This window comes from Onychomys torridus, chromosome 7 (genome assembly GCF_903995425.1).
Source record: "Onychomys torridus chromosome 7, mOncTor1.1, whole genome shotgun sequence".
Lineage (NCBI taxonomy): Eukaryota > Metazoa > Chordata > Mammalia > Rodentia > Cricetidae > Onychomys > Onychomys torridus.
In genome coordinates this window covers 21,741,637-21,765,181 of record NC_050449.1, presented here as the reverse complement: position 1 = coordinate 21,765,181, position 23,545 = coordinate 21,741,637, and the positions used below count along the sequence as shown (strand labels likewise).

Below are 23,545 nucleotides of genomic sequence, written 5' to 3'. Positions count from 1 at the left end.
GTCTGGGGAGTGGGCTGGGCTGTTTGCATGTCTAAGGGGCTTTATAGAGGTAACACAGAATAGATATTATTTCCTTCTCACACTGAGGAAAGAAATAAATATGAGGTCCAGTGTGGGCATGTTCAGTTCTAGAGAAGTTGTAGTCTTTGTGATTCCAGCTCTGCATGTTGTCAGGAGTTGTATGCGCTTAAGAATAGTTTGTTCGTTACAGCTGTAGCTCAGTGGTATAGTGCCTGCCTCGCATTCGCAAACCATGAATTCAGTCTCTAGCCTTGGGAGGGTGAGGGGCAAAACCCAACAATGTCCAAGGACTGTATGTGTAGCTCAGTATTAGCACCCTTTGGAGGTTCACAACTCCAGGGGAGCTGATGCCTTCTTCTAGCCTCCACAGACAAAACACCCATACATAAAATATAAATAAGTAAATCTAAAAAAAGCCACACTTACTAAAAACATAAAAACCCAATGTATTTTTGGGGTCCTGGAGAGATGACTGGGTGAAGAGTGTGTCCTGTTGCAGAGGAGCTGAGCTCAGTTCCTAGCACCTACTCAAGGCAGCCTGAAGCTCCAGCTCCGAGGTATTTGATACTCTCTTCTATACTCGGCAGACCCTGCACTCACACCTGCACATGTACACACACACACACACACACACACACACACACACACACACACATACACACACACATATGTAATAAAAGAATAAATCTTTAAGAGAAAACTCATTTCCCTAGAGCAGGGTTGGGGGTGGGCAGAGTGATGGACCACTGATCTAGTTCGCACAAGGCCCTAAGTTATCACTTGCATCACAAACAATAACAACTTTTTTTTAATGGACCCTTAGCCATAGGAATGGCTACCATAAAGAGCATCTACCACAAAGAACCTGGTTGGAGGCAGGATTCTCCTTATGCCTTGGTGTAGGACTGTGTCCAAGCACCTATTAGATCTGTCCGCCTTAAAGTTGTTATGTTCACAAAGGTATGGAACCACCACCCTGTCCAATCCCAGAACCTTTCCATAGCCAAGAAATAAAACCGTGCCTGTGAACAGTCAGGACCCTTCCCTCACCTCTCAGCAGCCCTCTCTACCTTTGTCTCTCTGGATCTTTTGTGGAGACTTCCTATAAGGGGAACATCAGGCTCTTGTTCTTGGCTTCTTTCACTTAGCACAGTACTTTCAGGACTCATCTACATATAACATGGGTCAGAACTTTGTTCCCTTTTGTGGCTGAATCAGTGTTCACTGTGCAGTTCCTATGTTGTTTTATCCATTCATCAGCTGATATGTGCTGTTGGGTTGCTTTTACACGTTGGCTATCAGTGTTCTACACTCATGTCTGTGTGAAGACCAAGTACACAGCCACTGGATCATACGGTGCTGCATGGTGAGCCTTTGAAGAAACTGTCAGATTGCTTTCCAGAGTGGTGTCATGTTTTTTTTTTTTTTTATTTTGTTTTTGTTTTTTTTTTTAGATTTTATTTTATGTGTGTGAGTATTTTGTCTGCATGCATGTCTGTGCACTAGATCTGTGGGTTGGGTGCACAGAGGTCAGAAGAGGGCATTGGATCCCCTGGAACTGGAGATATGGATGGTTGTGAGCCACCATGTGGTTGCTGGGAACCAAACCTGGATCCTCTGCAAAAGTAATATAAATATTCTTAACCACCGAGCCATCTACCCAACCAACCCTGGCTTCATCAGTTTACATTCTCACTAGCAATGTTGACCCCCATCCCACCACTGTAGTCTTACCAACAATTGTGGTCATCTGACCTTTGACCTTAGTAGTCTTAATAGAGGATATATAAAGGTATCTCAGTGAAGTTTCATCTTCATGTGCATATTGGGAAGCTATAGATTTTCTTGGGAGAAATATCTAATCAACCATTATGTTCACTTAAAAAACTTGTATATTTGTTATTGCAATATAAATTTATATAAACCAGAGACTAGTCTGATATGACATGGACTTTCTACCATTCTGTAGATTGTCTGTTCACCTGCTTATATCCTTTAATGCACAAATGTTTTTAACTTGATGAAATCTAATATGACCCCCGTTTTTGTGCTTGTCTTTGTCCTCATATCAAAGCTGTTACCTGACTCAAGGTCATGAAGATTATGCCTTCTGGAGAAATGGCTCAGTGGCTGGGACTTCTGGCTGCTTTTGCAGAGGCCCTAGGTTTGATTCCCAGCACCCACATAGTGGTCTGAAGCCATTTGTATCTCAGGGGATTTGATGCCCTCCCTCTGATTTCTGTGAACACCAGGCACACACCTGCTGTACAAACATACATGCAGGCAAAACACTCATACACATGGATTAAATAAATCTAAAAGAATTATGCTTTTTTACCCTTAAGACTTTTATAGTTTTTACTTTTTGGGATAGCACTTTGCTAATGTCACCCAGGCTGGCCTGGAGCTTACTGTGTTGAGGCTAACCTCAAATTCAAGTTCCTGTAAGTTTATAGAGTTGCAAATAAATGTTCCATTAAGCCTAACTCTCATTCAACATTTTTTTTTTCCCAAGACGGTTTCTTTTTTGTAGCCCTGCCTGGAACTCACTCTATAGACCAGGTTGGCCTCGAACGCACAGAGATCCACCTGCCTCTGCCCCCCGAGTGCCTCACCTGGCATCTCATTCAGCTCTTATATAGGTGTTTGTTGAATAGGGAGGGCAGCTAGTGTTCAGCTTTCCACAGCTTTTTCATGTGGATAGCCACACATCCTTTGTGGGTTTTATTTTTTAATGTTTATTTGGTGGGGATTCTCTCGTGGAGATGATAAAGAGAAATAAGGTTATTGGATTTATCTTAAATACCAGTTACAATTTTTGATGCTCAGGTTGCATATGGGAAGAAGTCAGTGGCCCGGTCCTCATGAAAATCACTTCTTTCAGCTGGGGACAGAATAGAAAGCAGTCTGCGGTCTTCTTGCCCTACCATCAAGTCCAGCCCCACACTGTCCTCCAGTGGCTGGTAACTTGTGTCTTCTTTTTTACAGGGGACCTGCTAGGTCGTTCAGATGTGTTTGGAAAAACTTCATTAAGGATCTGGAATGTGACACGGAAGGACTCAGCCATCTATCGCTGTGAGGTCGTTGCTCTAAATGACCGAAAAGAAATTGATGAGATTACCATCGAGTTAATTGTGCAAGGTGGGAACCTGTTAATGTGAAGCACGTCCACTGGCCAGGCCTTACGAATGATTTCATTCTTCCAGAGCTGCGTTGCTGGGGCTATCTGCTGTTTGGAGAGGGGAGCTAGTGAGGCTGTCAAGAGTTGGGGTGGGAAACCCGGAGGCAGAGCACCGTCTGTGTTCCTTACCAGCTGAGGGACCTGCCTTTGCATAGTCTCCTTTTCGGTTTACTCCTGAAGGTGGGAGAGCTAGAAACCGGGATTGGACACACGGGGTGGAATGAGCCCCAATAGCAGGCGGGGTGCAGGCAGGGTGCAGGCAGCAGGCAGCAGGCAGCAGGCAGGCCGCAGATGGGCGTGGTCTTTGGAGCGGGTTTACTGTACTGGGTTTTGTTACGAGGGGCTTGCGCTGACCTTTAAACACCAGCTCGTATTTTGCCCGCAGTGAAGCCAGTGACCCCTGTCTGCAGAGTCCCGAAAGCTGTGCCCGTAGGCAAGATGGCGACACTGCTGTGCCAGGAGAGTGAGGGCTATCCCCGGCCTCACTACAGCTGGTACCGCAACGACGTGCCACTGCCCACAGACTCCAGAGCCAATCCCAGGTTCCACAATTCCTCCTTCCTTGTGAACTCAGAGACAGGCACGCTGGTAAGATCGCTTCTCAAGGGAGGACGCAGACCTTTTAAGGAGGGCCGGTGAGGCTGCTTTTCAAGGCAGAGGCAAAACCCCAGAACCTCAGGAACTGTACAGGAAAAGTGCATGCTGTTCTATAAGTAAGTGCTAAGGGTCAAACAAAAGGGCACCTGTGCATCTGGAAGAGACCAAGCGGCAAGTAAACAAATGGGTAGGCACTGTTAGAATCCTAGTTTGAATAATCAGCCCGCCAGATAAATTATCATGGGAGGGAAATGTGATTACTGGGCAGATGTTTGTTATTAGGCAGTTATCAACACAGTTGTATTGTGATTATAGTTAAGTCCTTATTGTATAAAGTAGTGGTTCTCAACCTGGGGGTCAGACGACCCTTTCACAGGGGTCACTGTCGGAAAACAGATTCATAGCTGTAGCAAAATCACAGTTATGAAGTAGCAGTGAAAATAACTTTATGGTGGGGGTTACCACAACATGAACAATTGGATTAAAAGGGCCACAGCACTAGGGAAGTTGAGAATCACTAATATAGAGATACAGACTTACTTATAAAACATATCGGGAATTTGCTTCAGAATAACCTACTGGTAGTGGGAGGCCACATGGGACAAAAAAAAAAAAGAGGCTTGGTCACTCACCAAAGGACATGCCTGCCTTGAGGTACTTCTCAGCAGGAGTTGTCTTGGTCCGTGAAATTCCCAACTGCATGTAGTGATCAGGTGACTTGTAGTGGGATATTTGGTATCACTGTTAGGATTGCTTTGACTTCAGTGAAAATGAAGCTGGGTTCTTCTAGCTCTTACACAGCTTTGCTCTCTCTCTGTCCTGGAGAGAATTCCTCGTTGCAAACTCTGAGGTGAGAATCACACCTCAGGTGTCAGCCTTGGTGTCTGTCCTGTTGCGTGAAGTAATCCTTGTCGTTTCTGAACCAGGTTTTCAATGCTGTCCACAAGGATGACTCTGGACAGTACTACTGCATTGCTTCCAATGATGCAGGCGCATCCAGGTGTGAGGGGCAGGACATGGAAGTCTGTGAGTCACTTGAAAAGATTACACTCAAGTTTGGGGAATGAATAGAACATTTAAAGTTGAATGCTAGACATCAGTTTAGCTCACCTCTCACCATGAATCAGTTTTCCTCTGGAGCTGACAAGGGACTCCTCAGATCCAACGGGGCCTGAGGGGAGCATGAAAAAGCACATGATCTGAATAGGTAGATCCTCAAACCAACTTCCTGGGGGCCATAGGTGTTGACAGCACAGCCAGGAAACTTTCACAGGGTATAATAAACCCTTTGGTAAATCAGTAGTGTTAAAACCCAGTTGTATGGGGAGCCCTGATGGGCCTCTTAGGATCCAGTCAGTTAGAGTAGCTATTTCTGTAGGAAACTCAAAGCCCCATGCATTTCTCTGTTCTGTGATGTCATCTCTAGGGAGTGAGCTCACGGGTCAGGAGGAAGTAGACAGGCTGAGTTGAGCCACATGGGGAGCTTCTCAAATCTCAGTTGTGGCCACACCCAGAGCAGTGGCTTCCATAGCCTATGGGAGGACTGTGGCACACAGGGTCCAGGGACCACCTGAAATTGTGGGAAGTGTCTGTGTACATGTAGCATTCTGCTGTGTCTCACCCGTCAAGTTTGGGGAATTACTTTAGGTCATTTGCTCTTGTAGAAGGCTTCCTGCATTCCTCAGGCATCTTTATTTACACAAAGGAAAAACTACCAGAGCCTCCTCCTGATCTTGCAGGGACTCTAAGAGGGCTGAGGATAGGCAGCCTGCGAAGTGAAAGTTCATTTGCCTTAACAGTTTTATGTTTAAGATTTGAAGCTTTCTTCTCCCCAAGTAATCTACAGCAAAGGCAGGCGCTACAAATTAGGAAGGCGACTTTTCCTTAGGGCTCCTAGTTCCTAATTCTACAGAAATACAGCCATTTCTCCATGAGTAATACTTACAAGACCTAAAGCCTTTTCTACACCGGTAAACTTCAGTGGCTTTGCGTGTAACTGCATTTGAACCATCTATGTCCTAGTATGTTTTCTGATCAGGGGTTATCACAGTCTGTATCTTCTAAACCCGAGAGATGCTAAGAGTCAGTTTTCTCTTCTGGATAGAGTAGGCATGAATGGACAGAGGGGTAAATGGTGTCGGGGTGGGGGGTAGGGGTTGGAAAGGTGACCTGACCTAACAAGGTCAAGGTCTTTTAATGGATCATACCATCTCTGCCCACAAACTTTCTGTAGATGATCTGAACATTGCTGGGATTATTGGGGGAGTCCTGGTTGTCCTCATTGTTCTTGTTCTGATCACAATGGCCATCTGCTGTGCATACAGACGTGGCTGCTTCATCAACAATAAACAAGATGGAGAAAGGTATGCCTGCCTTGTCTGAAGGTGAAGTTCAGGCTTGCATTAACATAGGCACACCACTGACCTGCCCTCTTCTGTTCACAGTTATAAGAGTCCAGGGAAGCATGATGGAGTTAACTACATTCGGACAAATGAGGAGGTAAGAGAGCAGAAAACCTACTGGTCTGGGTGTGTCCTGCCGGGAAACCCAGTAGATCTCAAGGTACCTGGGAGTCACAGTGCACCCCTGAGTTCCTTGGCCTTCATGGTAACTCCTTCCTTGTGGGTTCATTTACTACTGAGTGAGGCTTTCCTCTGCTTAGTTGCCCCGGCTTCCTCTTCTGGGGACACTTGACCAGTGTGTCTTCAACACCACCCAACAAAAGCCCCTGAATGGTTCTTTGTGCTGCCTTTGCAGGGTGACTTCAGACATAAATCATCCTTTGTTATCTGAGACCTGCCGCCTGAGAGAAAGCACTTGCAGATACCTCTATTGGAGACAGGCCAAGGGCTGCTGGGAGCCCAGGGCGCCTGGACAGAGCGACCAGGCAGAAGCCTTTTGTTCTGGCCAAAGTTGATTCCTTCCTTGCTCTTTAACAAGCCACATGAATAAAAGAAACCCTCCTGGAGATGGGCCTAGTGACCTAGACCTTTGCTAGCCCGACGCCCTGAGCAGGGTTAGGATGATCTTCAAGGCCTTTTTGTCATCGTTCTCTTGTTCTGGACTGGTTTTGCCCCAGGTGTTTAGCAGCCAGGACAACACTGGCTGTGAGACTCTGAGGGCTGGGCTGCGGCAGCAGCTGTGTGAGCACATCTGGGACGTGCCCACGAAGGTTTTCAGGCAGTGCCTTGCTCCCTGGACCCTGACCCACCGTGTTGCCTCTGTTGACTGGCCCGTAGTTTCATGTCCCTCCTGGAGAATCTGTCTGGATCAGCATTTTATAAAAACCCAAACCAGAAAGGTAAAATTGCTTGCTGAAGAGAGAGATCTTACCCAGAGAACTCTTGTTCCCAAGAGCCACCAAGATTTAGAACCTGTGTCTTAAGCTAAGTCTGAAATGGTACTGAAGTCTGCTTTTCTATTGATTTTGCTTATTTTATAAAATTTTAACATTCTAAATTTTTGCTAAAGATGTATTTTGATTATTGAAGATTTCTATATAAACTGTAAATATATTGCCACACAGTGTTTCAAAACGTATTTTTTTAAGAGTTCAACTTACAGCTAGAAGGCTTGGGCTACTAGTGTTCAATACCAGTAATAAAGTCTTTTAAGGAATTCTCTTAAGGAGGCTGGCTGAACATTCCTTTCTTCACAAAAAGCTTTAGCATTTTTGATAAGAAAACTTACCGTCTGACCACTGTTGCTTAGGAAACCATTAAAGGATTCCAATCTAGTCATGTTTCTATCTTTTTGCATTAAGCAACCCTGGGGTCTCCTGGGCTAGTTTTGAATGGCCTCTTCCTTGAGATTCCCCAGAGGTACTATATAGACCAAGTTGGATGGTTCCTGGGGTTAGTTAAGTCACTGCTCATGGTCACTAACTTGTGTGGGACGCAATCTTCTCTTACAGCCTGCCCAGCCCTGACCTCAGCTCTGCTCCGATTCAAATGCTCATTGGTGGTATGCTAGGCCGTGCAGTGCTTGCTGGTCTTAGGTGGGAAGCTGAGGAAGGCTGGTGGCCAGTGACATCCTAGTCTTTGGGTGTTCTGGCAGAACTCCAGTCTGTTTGGATAGGTCATAAGACAAAGCCAGTGTACTTGTTTTTAAAATTCATTTTAATTATTTGTTCAGTTGTTAAGTGCATCTAAGGCCAAAGGCAATTTGAAACTGAACCTGGACTCCAGTAATATTTAAAAAAGATTCTACTGTTCCTCTGTGTTATGATAAAAGTGTCTCAACACTGCAGGCTGTCTCCTCCATGACAAGCCGTTGTGTCCAGTTCTTTGAAGACTACCAGAAAGTACAGCCAGGGTACAAAGCCTGAGGGCGAGCAAAGGAAAACGCCTGACCAAAAGCAGTTTTCTAATTTTTATTTTAAATCTTTTATCTATCTGAGACACTGCTCATTTTATGGGACATTAGAAACACCATTCAAAAGCCTTTATTCTTTAGGAACAGACGTTCTTGGTCTCAAACACTTTATCATGCTAGACTCATAATGTAAAGTGGTTTGAAGCCAGGAGCATCTAAAGGAGGAGTTCCTAATCCTACCTTGCACCCAGAAAGGTTTTTATGGAGAAGCTAGTCACTTTGTGATCTTAATATTTTTTTCTACATCTATATTTTTTTTTCCCCTTCTCTTCCTTTTTTCACTGAATACTTGAAGCACACTGGTTTTTTCTTATGTGGAAGGCTGTATGCTAAGATACCAGCAAGAACAGCAGGGCAGTAATTCCGTGGCTGCCCTGTGGAGCCTGGTTCCTCTTACCTCTGCGTCTCAGATAGTATCATCCCTCCTCTACCTCTGTCTTTCTCTTGGTAGAGCAGGAGACTTCCACTCTAATGGGGTGGGAGAATATACACTGGCCATCCAGTGGCTGTCCCAGCAGTAGGTAGTCACGTGGCCCCCTCTTATACTCTTACACCCTAAAGCCTTCTTTCACAGTGCCACGGGAACTAAGTCTGACAGAGCAACACGTGAGCCTGGAAAACAGACATGGCCCGCAGGAGCTCACTTCCCAGTAGGATGTGAATGTGACTGAAGAAAGCCAAAAGAGGCTGTTTTCTGGCTATTGATGAAGCTATTCACTATTCATACATTTTACAGACTTAAACTAACACAACTGCAATTGGTTATTTGTTAAAACTCACCCACTTATAAAAACTTAAAAAAACGAACAAATGAAACCACTTCTTTCTTTGTATTAGTTGACCCTGTAGTCTTAGCATTTGGTTAGGCACATACTCCACAAAGGCCCCATCACAATAAGGAAATCGGCATCTGTACTCAGCCAAGTGTTCACTCAAGAGCAGCTAGGACACTTATCCCACCAACTGTCAGAGCTTCGTGATGGTATAGCAGTTCTCCATCCCCAGATCTAGCTACCACATGCACACTACAAACAGTAATTTTGGTGCCAGAGAGTAAGTGCTAGAGGGCTTGCCTGGTCCTGGTTAGCATGGGGCGGGAGGAGGGTGGCATTAGCCAGGTATGGCAGAACATGCCTGTAGTCCTTGCCACTCAGGAGGCTGAAATAAGAAAAGGATGAGTCCAGTTCAACATGCTGAGCAACACAGCAAGACTCATGTCTCCAAAAAAGCAGAACATTCACTTCCATCTCTCTGGATTCCAGAAACAGTACCAACACAAGAGACGTGAGTCATGCCCAATTGTGGAGCAGTCCTTAGCAGTGTCACATATCAGTACCACCACCATGCTAAGGGTCAAGGAACCCTTTTATCATAAGCAGGATTATACCGAGTGTACCACTGGGATGTCTGTTAGGGAGACAAAGTTTCTTTATGGGAACAAAGGCAGGTGGGCAGATGAACCATAAGGGGAAAGAGTTGATCTTATTTGTATTAAGTATTTGTAAATCCTTGATGCAATGTTAAGAAGACTACCAATAAAGCCCTGTCCCAAAAGCCAGAAAAATTATACTAATGCTAAGAGGTTATATTTATATTTGACCTTTATTACTTCATTTTAGAAAGACTGTACACCTCTTTTAATAAAATCTGTAATTATAAATAATAGAAAAATATTTTAGTCAAAATTTTGCCATTAGCCAAGGGGAAATATCTATTATAACAACTTCAGAGAAACTACAGACACTTGAGTCATATAGAAGAAAGCTGGTTCCAAAACTGTGTTCCTTAAAGACCAGATTGTCACTTACCACAGAAGGCTTGACACTCAAAATACGTCACAATATTAAACAGCTTAATGTTATTGTAAAAAAGTCCATGTCATCTTTCTATATATTTACAAATCTCAACTACAGTAACATAAAGACATATGGAAGGTTGGTTAGCCATATACAAGTTGAACAAAGCCATGTTGGTATCCTATGAAAGGACTTGCCACTGTACAGGCAAGTGGCTCCACATGCAGACCATGCCACACTATTTTTTCCTCTTCCACGCGAGAACAGCAAATGTCCCTGCAGGGCTCTGCCTTCAGTTATCGCTGACACACACTGTTTCAGTTGGCTGTCTTCAGGGGGGTCTTACGGAGGGACCTCCTGCTAGATCTTGGGCTGCCCTTGTTTCTGGCTAGAGACTTGACATTCCACTGTGGTGACTGTGGAGTCCTGGAGAAGAAAATGTACAGTCAATGAAAGAAAAAGCTCTAGAAAAGTGCCCACCCAAGAAAACTTACGATTTATCAGGCAGCGATAAACACAAAATGTCATTTCCTTGATCCTGAGCTTCGACTGTCTCTGAAAAGGAGTCAAACACAAAGAAATTTAATTTTTACAGAACGTCAGAGGCACTGGATGACCTAATAGAGGAAAACCCAGAACTTACCTTTGGTAAAATGCAGAGTTGCTGGTGTCCCTATGTAACTGACCCCTGCTCCAAATGTGACTTCATTGATGGACTCTGAGTAAAGGGAAACAGTGTTATAAGAATTCAGTAATACACAGCCATCAAATGCAGGGAGCTAAGTGACTTAGCCATCGAGGTCTCTCGACTCTGGTTTTTATTCCTAGCCTCTACCTCACACACAAGTGACAGCCACTCATCAAAAGCTTCCGTTTGCTTCAGGACTGTACCCAGACTGAGACACCCTCAGTCTCTCCTGACTTCCTCTTCCACCAGGGCCTTTCTAAGGTTGCGCTGCGGCACAGGCCTTCATTCTTCACACACCTGTAGCCCCTCCTCCCAGCTCTTACCTTCCTTCAGTGACGCCCATATAGAGGTGCCCTTACCTCCTGGTTCTCTCTCCCTCCATTTCCTGTTTCTCACCTCTGTTTCCTAAGGAGATGTCCAAGCACATTGCTTATGCCCCGTGGCGTTTATTCCTTGTTCTTATACATTGGGAGGGTTGCTATGTGGTCTTCTAAAGCTTTAACTGACCAGCACCACAGGCTGCATCTCTACACGGAATCAGTGACCACCCTGTCTACTCTCTTCTTCCTTGTTCCTGTCCTTGCTCACTGAACATATCTCAGTCCGACACACCCCATACTCTTGATCTTTCATCCTCAGCCTCTAGCTCACACTTAGAAACACAAAGTAGACTTGGATTGTGTTCTGGCTCTTTCACCAGCAGAAATTCTAGTCATTCCTAGTCAGTTTATATGAGATGTAAAGTGGGGTTTTTTTTTTTCGGTTTTGTTTTTTGTTTTTTCAAGACAGGGTTTCTCTGTGTAGTTTTTGGTGCCTGTCCTGGATCTTGCTTTGTTGACCAGGCTGGCCTCGAACTCACAGCGATCTGCCTGGCTCTGCCTCCCAAGTGCTGGGATTAGAGGTGTGTATCACCACTGCCTGGCGAGATGTAAAATGTTTTAACACAGTATCTGGTACAGGTTAAGTGCCAAAGAAATAATTTATTAGCTATGTTCCCTGTTACTGGAGTCGTGCTGATTTAAAGAACAGGTAAAGTTAGTGTCCTGGTTAGGTATCTTGATGGGGCTCTGTCTATCAAAGAAAACCTAAAATCTACCAGTTTGAGCTAGCCCCAAGCTACCTTTATAACCTCAGAAACCTGGTGCAGTCCACTTGTGTGCCCTGGGCTTGTGGGTGACCTTTCTTCAGCAGGCCCTAGCCTGTCATACTGGTGTGCACATTCAACTCCTCTGACACCTCTACCTGCCCATGACACATTGCCCCATCCTGGAGTCCTACAGCTATAGCCTTGGGGCACTGTGTACCAGCCTAAGCTGTTAAAAACTCCACGAGGGAGCAGAGCTCGGGTCCACATGCTGCATTCCTATGGGCACATGTGTGGCTTGCTCCAGAGCGCACATTTCCCACATTCTCACATCTGGAAAGGAGCATACAGTGAACCTCCATGGGTGGAAACATGCTAACACCCACTGCAGTGCTGTGCCACTGGCGGCTCCTCAAGCCCTGCTAACACACTGGCAGAGAACCCCATCTTTGCTACTACCATCAAGCAGTACAGAGCTGCTTGTTTCTGTCCCTGGAAGGTCTACCTACACTGTCAAAGGAATCATGCGTGCACCCCATCCCCACCCCAGCCTCACACACTGACTCTCCCAGCTGGGAGCCTGTATGCATCCTGGGCAGCTCGCACAGCTCTGGTGCACTCTGCTCAGAATCAAAGGCAGAATGAGATTGTAAGAAAACAATTCCATTCACAATGGCCAAAAACAGAACCTAGGAATGTCTAATGAAATGGGGTGGGGGGGTCAGCAGGGGAGAGACACACCTCTACAATGACAGCTATAAAATGCTGAAGGAAGAAAGACTTCCTATATGTGATAAAGAGATGGTTGGCTCAGCTCTTAAAGGGCTAGATTCACAACCAAAGACAGGATCTCCCATGTTTATGGATCACGAGAATTCACATCATGAAAATGGATGTATAAAATAAATACTGATTCAATGACTATCAACATTCCATTGATATTTACAGAAATGGGAAAAACAATTCTAAAATTCACACCGAAGCACAAAAGGCCCCTAAAGAGCCAAAGCAGAGCTCCAGCAGAGAGAGCGTCACTAGAACATCAACAATACCTGATTCATGCTACCTAGACCCAGTGCAGGCAGGGCTGTCACAGCTCGGGGACACCAACCTAGACAGCTGGAGCCACTTGATTTTCAACAAAGGTGCCTTAAAATGAAAGAAAAACCCCATCTCTTCAACAAGTAAACAGCCCTGGGAAACCGGGCTCTGCCTACAGAACAGTAAAATGAATTCCTTTTCACGCTTGGCAAAAACCATCTGGAAATGGGTCAAAGGCTTCAATGTAAGACTTTCAAATGCTAGAGGCAACATGGGAAAATGTTCAAGATACAACCATGGGCAATGCCTTTCTGAACAGACTTCCAGGAACCCAAGAGATGACAGCAAGACCTAAGAAATGGGATTTCATCAATTCGGTCACAACTCTACCCAGCAAGGAAACAACAGAGTGAAGAGACAACCTATGGAGCAGGCAAAACCTTTGCTGTTCCTCTGGTGAAGTTAACAGCCACAGTATCAGAATTTAATAAGTTCCAAAGAACAAAATCCAGCGGGTAAGTGGGCACATTAATCCTACGAGTTCTCAAAGTACATGTTGCCAACAGATACCCGGAAAGAATGTGCAGTATCCCCAGCCACCGGGGAAGTGTGAATCGCAACTGAAATGAGACCAGATACCAACCTCATCAGAATGGATGGTTACCGTCAAGAAAAGGGCTGGGTAGGATGCCAGATCAGGGTGGGATTTATAAATCATGCTGAAAGCAGCAGTGCATGGTTCGAAGATTCTCCCAGCATTCCTTCCTGGTTCAAAATATAGATGGGCAGAAACTGCACCAAAGAACAAGCAGTGTCCTGACCTGGTGACACCCAAGTTTGATCTCCCATCACAGCTAAGTCTACACATGCAAACCAGAGCAGCATTAGTGCACCACACCAGATTTTACTGCTAAGCAACACAGGCTGCCAGGAAACCAACTCAAGACTGACATCAGGGACTCATGGGATACGCAAAGCTGAAATGAGGTACATGTGCTCTGTTTCCATAGCATATGGTACCTTACTGCCAAAATAGAAGCATTTTGTTCCCCTGAGCCAGAACACTGAACATAAAAACTTCTCTCTGTAAGAGGAGGACAATTTTGCATATCTAACGTCATACCTGCTGGTACCCAACAAGTCAAAATTACTGTCTTAATGTCAAAAACTGCCATGATGTAGTTGTTACCTAAGGAAAAGTATGGTAGGAATTCTGATCATTAGTAATCTCCTTTAAAAGAGGGTCCTGCATGACAATGACCTATAACCTCATGTATTTTAAGACACCACAGCACCATAAGTTAACAGAATGGCAAGTAGCCAGAATCCAGGAGGTATGCCGGGCAAGTACACGGGCTGAAGGCCTGAGTGTCTCATAGCTGCTGCACACAATGGGAGCTCTGTTCTCATCTCGCTGTCTGTCACAGGAACCAAGCTGAGAGACAGGCCTAGAGGGGCACAGGCGTCACAATATGGGGTTTTTGAACAGGTCTCTATTATCTAAACCAGGGCTCTGTGGCTGGCCTCATACAGGCAAGAGTAAAACAGCTTCCAAAAAGCAGCACAGACGGACAGGATGAAGGTGAAGTGTGGGATGCAGTGCAGAGGTCCGAGGCCTCTATTTAGAATGAAGAGGCGAGGAAAGGGCATTCTGGATGAGGACTAGGAGAGCGAGGGCCTCCGGCAATGAAGAGTGGCTTGACACAGGCACCCAAGCATGCAGAGCTGGGGCAAGGGGAGGAGGGCACACCGAGCAGGAGAGCAGGCTCTCAGGAACTAGAGTTGTGTACGGTAGGCAGCGGTGGTCTCCATAGGACAAGCTCAACACCAATCTTAAAACGTGGAAATTGGAAATGACCTAAAATCTGAATGATTTCAGTGTAACACAAAGTCAAAGTGGAAAATAAATAACCTCACATGATGGTGACAGTCAAAACTCAGGCACGCTAGATGTATTATATAAGACCAGTCTAGGCTATACAGTCAAAACTCAGGCATGCTAGATGTATTATATAAGACCAGTCCAGGCTATACAGTCAAGACACAGGCACACTAGATGTATTATATAAAACTAGTCCAGGCTATACATTTGGGGTATATATGAGACATAAATGAATTGTGTGTTTAAACTTGGGTCCCATTCCAAAGATATCTCATTAAATATATGCAAATATTCCAAAATCTTGGAATTGGAAGTTTCAAGACATCTGAAATTGTAAATACTTCAGATGCTTTAGTTAAGGGTCTTCTACCTGGATAATAATTCTCTCGAAATAAAGAGTTTTTATTAGGTTTGGGAGAATAAGAAGCTAACTGTTCTGACTTAGGAATCAGGGACACACACACAACAGGAAGTGAGGAGACACACAGACTACTGTGTGTATAGATGGAGTGTGAACCAGCAGTCTTGGTGTGCACCAGGCAGAGCCCCAGAGCACACAAGGTACATGCAGTACCAACCTTTGACCACAGCCCAGAGCAAACCAGCAGCACCCTCCTAATATCCCCAGAGCAGCAGAGGGCTACCTCCATAATGTCAATTGACCTATCTGTCCCTTGGTTCACAGTGATTACACAGAATCCCTCTCAGGTTGTTGTGAGTTAATGAATGCAGAACTGGGATGAATGCTTACAATTCAGGAAATTCTCCATCAACTAAGGGCAATTGCCATTGAAACATGCAGTTTGGACAGTAACGCAGTGAGCATCAATGCCAATTACAAGGACCATCTTACAGTGGAAGTTTTACCACTAGTGTTACTATGACAAGAGTAGGGAAGGATTGGGAAAACTATCCTATTCCGATTAGTTACTTACTCTCTGGGGTGCTGATTGCCCGCTTAGTTACATGTCTGGCAGCTCTATCAGACTCTTGCTCCATGCTTAAGGAAACTGCAAGAGAGAAGAGAAAAATCTATCAGTGCAAAATCCCAAAGCAGCATCATACAGAAAAAGAAAGCAAACCACATGTGAAAAGTTAAAAGTCCCTATGTTTCAAGTGTCATACAAACAGGCCACAGAAATTACAAAAACAATGCAAAATAAATGTTAAGGCTCCAGGACAGCATCCACACTCAAACCATTCAAGGAAGTAGAAAGCAAAATCATACTATTTTTACATTTCGACAGTTTGGCACAATACCAGTTTTATTTTTGCATATATATGTTTAAATTACTTATTATTGTTATTATTTTGGAGATAAGGCCCCATCCTCCCAAGTACTGGATTATAGGTACAGACCACCAAACCCAGCCTGAGGATTTTAAAGATTTTGTTCTTTGCCACTGGAAATAATTTCGAATATAAAACTATTTACAAGGACAATTTTATTGTGTCATTTACACACACAAAAAAAATTGAAAAACATCAACACTTTCAAGAGTAGGGCAGTAACTAAAGGCCCAGGACTTCCAGTTTAAGATGGAATGCTATAAAGCCACTAGACAAGAGTTCTGAAACACTCATGGAGGCATCTTCACTGTGTCTTACAGGTGTGTAGATGAAGCAAGTTATAAAGCAACACACAGTAAGAACCCAGTCATAAATAAAGCACATGTATGTTAGGAGAGAGGTGGCTCATTTTCAAAATCCCTTAGAACAGGAAATGGGCTCAATCTTTATCCTAAATCTCTAATTAATGTTATTCAAGGCCAATAGGAAACATTTTAAGCTGGGTGGTGGTGGCACATATCTTTAATCCCAGCACTTGGGAGGCAGAGGCAGGTGGATCTCTGTGAGTTCGAGGCCAGCCTGGTCTACAGAGTGAGTTCCAGGACAACCAGGACTATGTAGAGAAACCCTGTCTTGGGGGTGAGGCGGCAGTTGAACCAAAGAGAAGATTTTAAGAGGAATGAGACATATGCTCGCTTTTTGAGCTTCACTCAGTCTATCTGGTGCCAACCTTAAGGCTTACCATGGCTCTGGGGCTTTTCTGGGCTTCCAGACTCTACACTGAAAGGCAATGCCCCTAAGCTTCGACTGTGATTCCTGCTCTTCGATGCTACAGCTTTCTTGACTGAATTCAGGATTGCGATGGTACTCAGGGACATGGACCTATGGAGACAAGATCCCAGACACTGACTCTGAGTGCAGACCACCATGGAGGCATCGGTTCCCACCTACTTCCTTTTAGATAGATGGTTCACCACCCTTCTTCCAGTCGCTCAGGGAAGCATGTGATCTGATGAGACAGCTCAGGTTGAGCCTGGGGGGATGAAGAGGTGGCTCTGAAAATACCATGAGAGACACAGGCCACTGCTGTCTCAGTGGGCTCCCTACCTGGCATTGGGCAACATCTTCAGAGGCCCATTTTCAGATATGGGAGACAAAGTTGGTGTGAAGCTGGGCCCAGGTGCTGAAGTCCGGCTGTTGGCCGAAGACACGTTAACATTTTCCTGGTCAGCAGCAGCAGGTACAACTTGCAAGTCAGGAGCACCCTATTCCAGGAGTGAACAAGAATATAATCATGGGATATGAAAAGTGCCCAGGTAATCCATGGACAAGCGCAACTACAACCCTCCCTTTAAAACGGAACTATCAGCAAATGGCCTCACACAGATGCCGCAGCAGGTCTGTCTTTCTCTTTTAATACAGCTTGCACTCCTTAGGCAGAAGAATGTGAGCAACAGCTACACCCAGAAATGCCCTCACAGACAGTAAGCTCTGCAGCACAGATTTAATACAGAAGACATGGAAAGATGGAGGTGGAGGTGGCTCCAGAAATCAGAGACCATGTGTGTGCTCTGCCAGGGGACCTACTGGCAGCTCACACATTTTAATGTTTACCACAGTTTTCCAGGCAAGGTCCCCTGACAGGGCCTGGAGAAAGCACCCTTGAGCTACTGGTGTGTCTATCACAGGTAACACGTTGGCCAGCAAGGAACAAGCCCAAAAGCTCAGCTCCAATCTCGGGTTACAGCTAGAATTTTGAGGAATGCAAGGAAAAATGATGGTAGACAGCAGACTAGAGAGCTGGCGAGCCTAAGGTGGCCTCTCCTACCTGCCCAGCCTGTGCTCTGTCACCGCCTTCAGCCACTCTGCTCACGTCAGCATATTCTGTCAGAGCTTGCTCTTGGGCTAACTGTTCATTGTACTTCTTCATGTCATACTCAAGTTCAGAGGCCAGCTGTTTGTCAACTGCGAAGAAATCTTTGATTTCATCTCGGTAGTCCTGCATCACCTCCTGAAACAGACCCAGAGCATCCTTTAGTACCTTCTTGATAAAACAGTGAGGTCTTCTCTGGTGTGGTGCAGGGCAGGTGAGACCGGAGGACCCTGAGTTCCAGGCAAGCTCAAGCTACACAGCAAACCTTATCTTCACAGCAACAGTAAACTATCAGCCCCCATTACACCAACTGACAGGTTTCTAAGCACAAGGGCATTTTCTGAGGAAACACTGACCACATAAGCAGGTGACCAGGGTCATTAGCTAACAGTTGTGGTCTCTCAGGAAGCTTCCTGTCTAGCTGCCATGTTCTTGACGGGAAAGGTCCCTGTGCAGGTCACAGAAGTGGTGCAGCCTGGAAGCGGCTCACGTCCACATCAACTTTATCCACTGGTGCCCAGGAGGGAGGGAAAGGGGTATGTATGCCACAACAACAAAAAGACAATTCTCATGTTCTCCATAAAGTGAGCACATCTTTCCCAGCTGGTCTTCCCTAGAGTACAAAGTTTGTGAAAAGTTATATTCAGTGTAATTTTGCTGCAGCCCTTTAAGGAGAGTTTTCCAAGTTTTCAAAGAAACATTTTAAGTCAGAGGAAAACTTACTGGTGGCTGTTCTCCCTTCTACCATATGAGTTCTGGGACTGAACTTGACAGCAAGCACCTTTGTCTGCTGAGCCATCCTGCCAGCCCCAAGGTGTTTTTGTTTTTTGTTTTTAAATTAAGAAAAACAAATAAGAACAAAGAAAAAGCTGCTAAATTAAAGTCAGGAGCACCCTACTCCAGTAGTGAATAAGAATATAATCATGGGCTATGAGAAGTACCCAGGTAATCCTTGGACAAGGGCAACTACATTTTTTTTTGAATTTGTTTTGGTTAAAGTCCTGTGGCCTTACTTAGGTCTGTTCTGTAGGCAAACACATTCCAGCTTTGCTAGGGCACCTTCTCATGGTCCCCTGCTTTACAGACAGCTCAGAAACAGGAGTTGCCTCAAGGTAACACCCCATCCCTGTGTGCATGATCCTGCCAAAGGCCCATGACTTCTTGCCCATAAAAGCAAACACCCAACATTAGGCGTGCCGACCAATTTCCATCTTGTCCTTACAGGATGGACTAGGATAGTGTCCTGTCCTCAGCTTTGGTTAAAAAGATTTTTAGATGGAACTTATTCCCAAGGAAGGGTATAGGGGTTCAGAACAGGAATGTGTGCTTTAAAAACTCAGTTGCCTGAGAACCAGGAGCAACCTCAGTGGTGCTTCTGGCCAAATGCTTCAGTACCTCAAAGTCCTCGGCATTCACAGGCCAGCTTGGTGGTACGTTTCTACACAGATTAGGTTTCCTAGCATTCTGAGTTCTTTTCATTCATTGTCTAGACTAAGCAATGAGCCTGGGGCAGTGGGGCTGGGGAGGAAAAGCCCACAGGGCAAGCTCCTCATTTACCCTGAGGTAGTTCATGAGTTCCCGCAAAGCAGGGATCTTGTTTTTCTCCAGCACAGTCTTCAGGGAGGTGATGATTGGAATAATATTCTCTATGAAATTCCTCTTTTGAACCTGCAGGAACACAACAAAAGCATGCTTTAGACGCACACACATCTGAAAAATATCTTTTCCTTGATCCACTTCTTTAAGTACAGCAAATCTAGCAGACTGAAGAGGCCTGTCTGCCATTTGACCAGGATACTGGGAATGAAGGGGGTGTATGTCCAGCTTGTTCTCAGACTGTAAGCAGTGCCACAGCACATGCAGGCTTGTACAGCAGAATGCATATTAACACTACTTACATGTTCTAAGTGAGAACAGGAAGTAAGAAATACAATGAGGAACTTGACAAAAAGGTCCACTCTCCACACAACCCCAATGGACCCTTGGCCAAACTCTACCACCACACCCTTCCTTTTGAAAGATAATCTGTTCATGCTGAGTACCAAAGAGACACATACCATTTTGTGTGCAAAAAGGCAATGATCTCTGGTTGGGTAAGCATTCGGATGGCCAGTTTTGTTTGTTTGTTTTGTGTGTACCTTTTTATGTGCATATGTAACTCTGTAATGTACTAGTGTGGTGATCTGGCGCGCAGAGTATCTGCACTTAGAAGGCTGAGGATGGAAGATCAAGAGTTTGAGACCAACCTGAGCCACACAGTAAGATCATTTTCAATAACAAACAAACAAACAGTATGTGATTTAAATACTCAGTAACCGAGATCCCGTGTAGTAAATCTCAGAATTAAAAACAATTCATTATATACCCTACACATGTAAGACTTCTGACGCTAACATGTAGTCTGTCTTTCATTTACAGCTTACAGTGTTTCTCACATGTACACCACTCCTTCCTGAAGCTTTGGGTCAGAGTCCATGAAACAGGATAACAAGTAAAGGAACACACAAGCTAATAAACATGCATCTGAATATACGGTCAGTTTGGGAACTTCCTTAAATGTGGTCTAAATGCACTCCACAGGTATTGTCAAGCATATTCTCTGTCCTCTTATCGCTTCCAAACCAGTGTGTGTTGTGACAAATGGTAGGAGATGGCGACTGCAGGAGCCAGGGGACTGAGGCAGAGGAAGGAAACCTGGGGAAGACGAGCAGGCAAGAATGTGCACCGGAGGATTCTTTATGATGGTGCTTTACACAGGTGGAGATTAGGATGGCCCAGCGGCAGTTTGTGTGGAGAGAGCACTTAGGCAGAAGGACTAGCGCCACAGGCAAGGAACAGAACACATCTGAGGTTCTGGGAGAGGGAAGGAACAAGGTGAGGGCAGGCGGTTTGCCATGTCTTTGAGAATCCAGAGTTTATCCAGAAGGTGACAGGATACCACCAAGGGAGCTTAAAATTCTGTAATATCTGATACATTTACGGATTTTTAAAAAACAAGTATTTATTTTGTGTATGTATGTGTGCCTGAGTTCATGTGTGTGTAGCACATGCATACAGGAGCCCACAGAAATCCGACGTGCGTCATATTCCCTGGAACCCGAGTTAAGGCCATGTGAGTTACCACGTAGGTGCAGGGAACTGAACAGCAAGTGCTCAAACTGATGAGCCCTCTTTCCGGCCCCCACATTTATCAATTTTAAGAGAAAAGTTCCACAAGCATTCACAAAGTACTAAGTGTTCAATAGCACAGACCATTTGCAACCCACCCCCCAGAAGTTCCTTGCTGTCTTAACAGCCATTTTCAATATATTTTGCAGAGAATAACTGTGCTTAAGAAAAACTGTCTCTACAGCAGGGTAGTACATGTCCTGTAAGAGAAGAACCAGACAAAGGAAGGGTGCTGATAGGAAATGGCACAGGCTTAGAGAAATAACCATCAGAAAGGCAAGAGAAAAGATCTCCTGCAAAACTGGAGGTGATCAAAATCCTTTGGGATCAAAAGACTCCAGGGTCAGGTGGGAAATAGAAACCAGACATTCAAGCTAGGTACAAGACCATGGAGCCTGCTGAGGGCTGTGGTAACCAGGCCTTCCCAGGCACTGAATTTCTTTCTAATTTGACACTCTCGGTTAACCCAAACACATCCTTGGCATGCCAGACTCCTGTTCTGCTTTTGACTGCAGCACAAATTCTCTCAAAAGGGACCTTTGGGACATAACTGTTCCATTCCCTATGAAAGACTGGGAGAAGAAACCAAGCAAGGAGAAATGATTAATTCAGTTCTGCTAGTAAATGTGAGACACCATGGCACACCAGGCAGGCAAGTAGACACACATTCAGAGTCATGGAAGGAGCCGTAGTAGCTAGAGGCAGAGACAACCACCCATAAAGCCACTGGTGAGAACGGCTCTGGGACTCAGGTTCACAACCCCCACTGGAGCAGCAGAGTGTGCACACACCTGTGAGATGATCTTCATCTGGGCTTCCTGCATGACCACATTTGCCAGAGCCATGTCATCTTCCTCCAGCAGGTCCTTGCACGCTTGAGCTCTCATTGCCAACAGCTTGATCTCCTTTGAGCTGAGGATGTCAAAGGTATCTGAGAGCAACTCGCTGGCCTCCATGTCCAGGGGCAAGACGCCGTCAGTGAAGCATGCTGAGAGAGCACAGGGGAGCGGTTTCTGAGAAGGCCTTTGGGAGAGGGAATTCACAGAACTAGGGCAAGTCTGCGCTGTGACGGGAGGTGGGGATGGGGTCCTAAGAGACATAACTGATGCTAACAAGGACAAAAAGGATGTGTCTTCCATACAGACCTGTTATGCTATCAGCATTTTAAGGACACATTTGCCCCAAATACACCAGACATACCCAAAATACTAAGGCAGATTTTGGAAGTGACATTGAACCGCTGCTCGTCTGTGAAGTGCTCAAGAAGGAACTTGTAGATTCTCATTCGCTTCTCCTTGTTTGTCTTCCCCTTTAGCAAAAACAGCCGCTTCCCTCTGTGGCAGAACAGGACAAGGTCACTGCACGGTGTGGGGACAGGTGGCGAGGACTAGCTACAGCACCCTCACGGCTGTGTGACAGGGACACTGACAAGGTTCCAGTGTCGTCCAGACATGACCCCTGGAGTCCATCATTGTGACTGAGCTTTCTTTTGTCATCGTGCTGAGGAAGCGAGCGACCGCCGCAGCAGACAGCAGACAAGTGTCAGCGTCTACCTCTGCATGATGCAGCCAGCACCTCTGGAGCCTGACCACAGCTCGTCCCGAGACATGGCGATGTGCTCACCCCGCAGCTCACTCACCTCTCTGACTGGGAAAACTTGTTGTACTGCGCATGCTTCTCATAGCTGTTGAAGTGGAATATGCACTCAATGAAGTGCTGGAAAAACATGGTAGGGCTCCTCTTCAGCAACAGGTGAGCCAGGCAAAACTCCCCAAGGCTGCCAAGGAGAGAGGCAAAGGAGACCCACTCACTACCCACTGTCAGTCTACAGATACGCCAAGAACTCTGCCAGACAGCAAAGCACAGAATTCGAAATACATCTCAACAAACGGCTCAAAGCAAGTGAAGAATGCTACCCGCTTTGTCTGTCCTTGCTCAATATTTCATTTCAAAGCTAAGGGCTGCGGAAATGCTTTCTCTATCTGCCAGGTTTTACTTATTACTAAGATTTATTACTTTTAATTATGTGTATGATTGTGTGCAGGGGTATGGCCACATGTTGCAGATGCCCAGCTTGTGGAGGCCAGCAAAGGGCTTTGAATTCCCTGGAGCTGCAGTTCCACGTTGTGAGGTACCCGATGAGGAACAGAACTGTGTCCTCTGCAAAAGCAGTGCTCTTAACCTGCAGAACCATCTCCTGACTCTGCTCTATCTGCTTTTATTTCAAGACTCAAATCAAACGGTACTATCCAGCTCTTCTTCTAATAGAAAAAAAACAACAACCAACTTTCCTAAAACTCCTTCAAGCAGAGGCCTGGGTCCTCAGGTCTAATGCAATGATAATGGTTACCCGAAAATGAACACATGGTCTTTATACTCCAACTTCAAGTTGCTGGCCACAATAATGAACACAACCCCATTTGAATACCTGAAACCTTCTATAAGAGCAGTGGTAATAAGAGCTTCATGCTTTAGGCTCGGAAGACAAGTACTCTCCAGAGAATTAATGACTGTCACCAAGCTTTGGAACCACCAAGAAGTTCCAGGCAC

General features: G+C 45.3%; 2 protein-coding genes across 2 annotated transcripts in view; one reads left to right on the top strand and one right to left on the bottom strand.

Moving 5' to 3' along the window:
• Positions 1 to 7,535, top strand: part of Jam3 (junctional adhesion molecule 3) — a 56,724-nt gene extending 49,189 nt beyond the window's left edge. Inside the window, exons 4-9 of the mRNA XM_036194332.1 lie at positions 3,010 to 3,162; positions 3,588 to 3,790; positions 4,726 to 4,825; positions 6,033 to 6,162; positions 6,244 to 6,298; positions 6,557 to 7,535. Coding sequence (XP_036050225.1) covers positions 3,010 to 3,162; positions 3,588 to 3,790; positions 4,726 to 4,825; positions 6,033 to 6,162; positions 6,244 to 6,298; positions 6,557 to 6,592 — 677 coding nt within the window. The 3' untranslated portion in view covers positions 6,593 to 7,535. The remainder of the gene's footprint in view (positions 1 to 3,009; positions 3,163 to 3,587; positions 3,791 to 4,725; positions 4,826 to 6,032; positions 6,163 to 6,243; positions 6,299 to 6,556) is intronic.
• Positions 7,536 to 8,255: 720 nt separating this feature from the next.
• Ncapd3 (non-SMC condensin II complex subunit D3) overlaps positions 8,256 to 23,545 on the bottom strand; it is a 76,290-nt gene continuing 61,000 nt past the window's right edge. The window contains exons 25-35 of the mRNA XM_036194331.1: positions 22,635 to 22,772; positions 22,196 to 22,329; positions 21,787 to 21,983; positions 19,385 to 19,495; positions 17,783 to 17,965; positions 17,062 to 17,219; positions 16,697 to 16,836; positions 15,600 to 15,674; positions 10,613 to 10,687; positions 10,464 to 10,524; positions 8,256 to 10,395 (exon numbers count right to left, since the gene is read on the bottom strand). Of these exons, the coding sequence (XP_036050224.1) occupies positions 10,287 to 10,395; positions 10,464 to 10,524; positions 10,613 to 10,687; positions 15,600 to 15,674; positions 16,697 to 16,836; positions 17,062 to 17,219; positions 17,783 to 17,965; positions 19,385 to 19,495; positions 21,787 to 21,983; positions 22,196 to 22,329; positions 22,635 to 22,772 (1,381 nt within the window). The 3' untranslated portion in view covers positions 8,256 to 10,286. The remainder of the gene's footprint in view (positions 10,396 to 10,463; positions 10,525 to 10,612; positions 10,688 to 15,599; positions 15,675 to 16,696; positions 16,837 to 17,061; positions 17,220 to 17,782; positions 17,966 to 19,384; positions 19,496 to 21,786; positions 21,984 to 22,195; positions 22,330 to 22,634; positions 22,773 to 23,545) is intronic.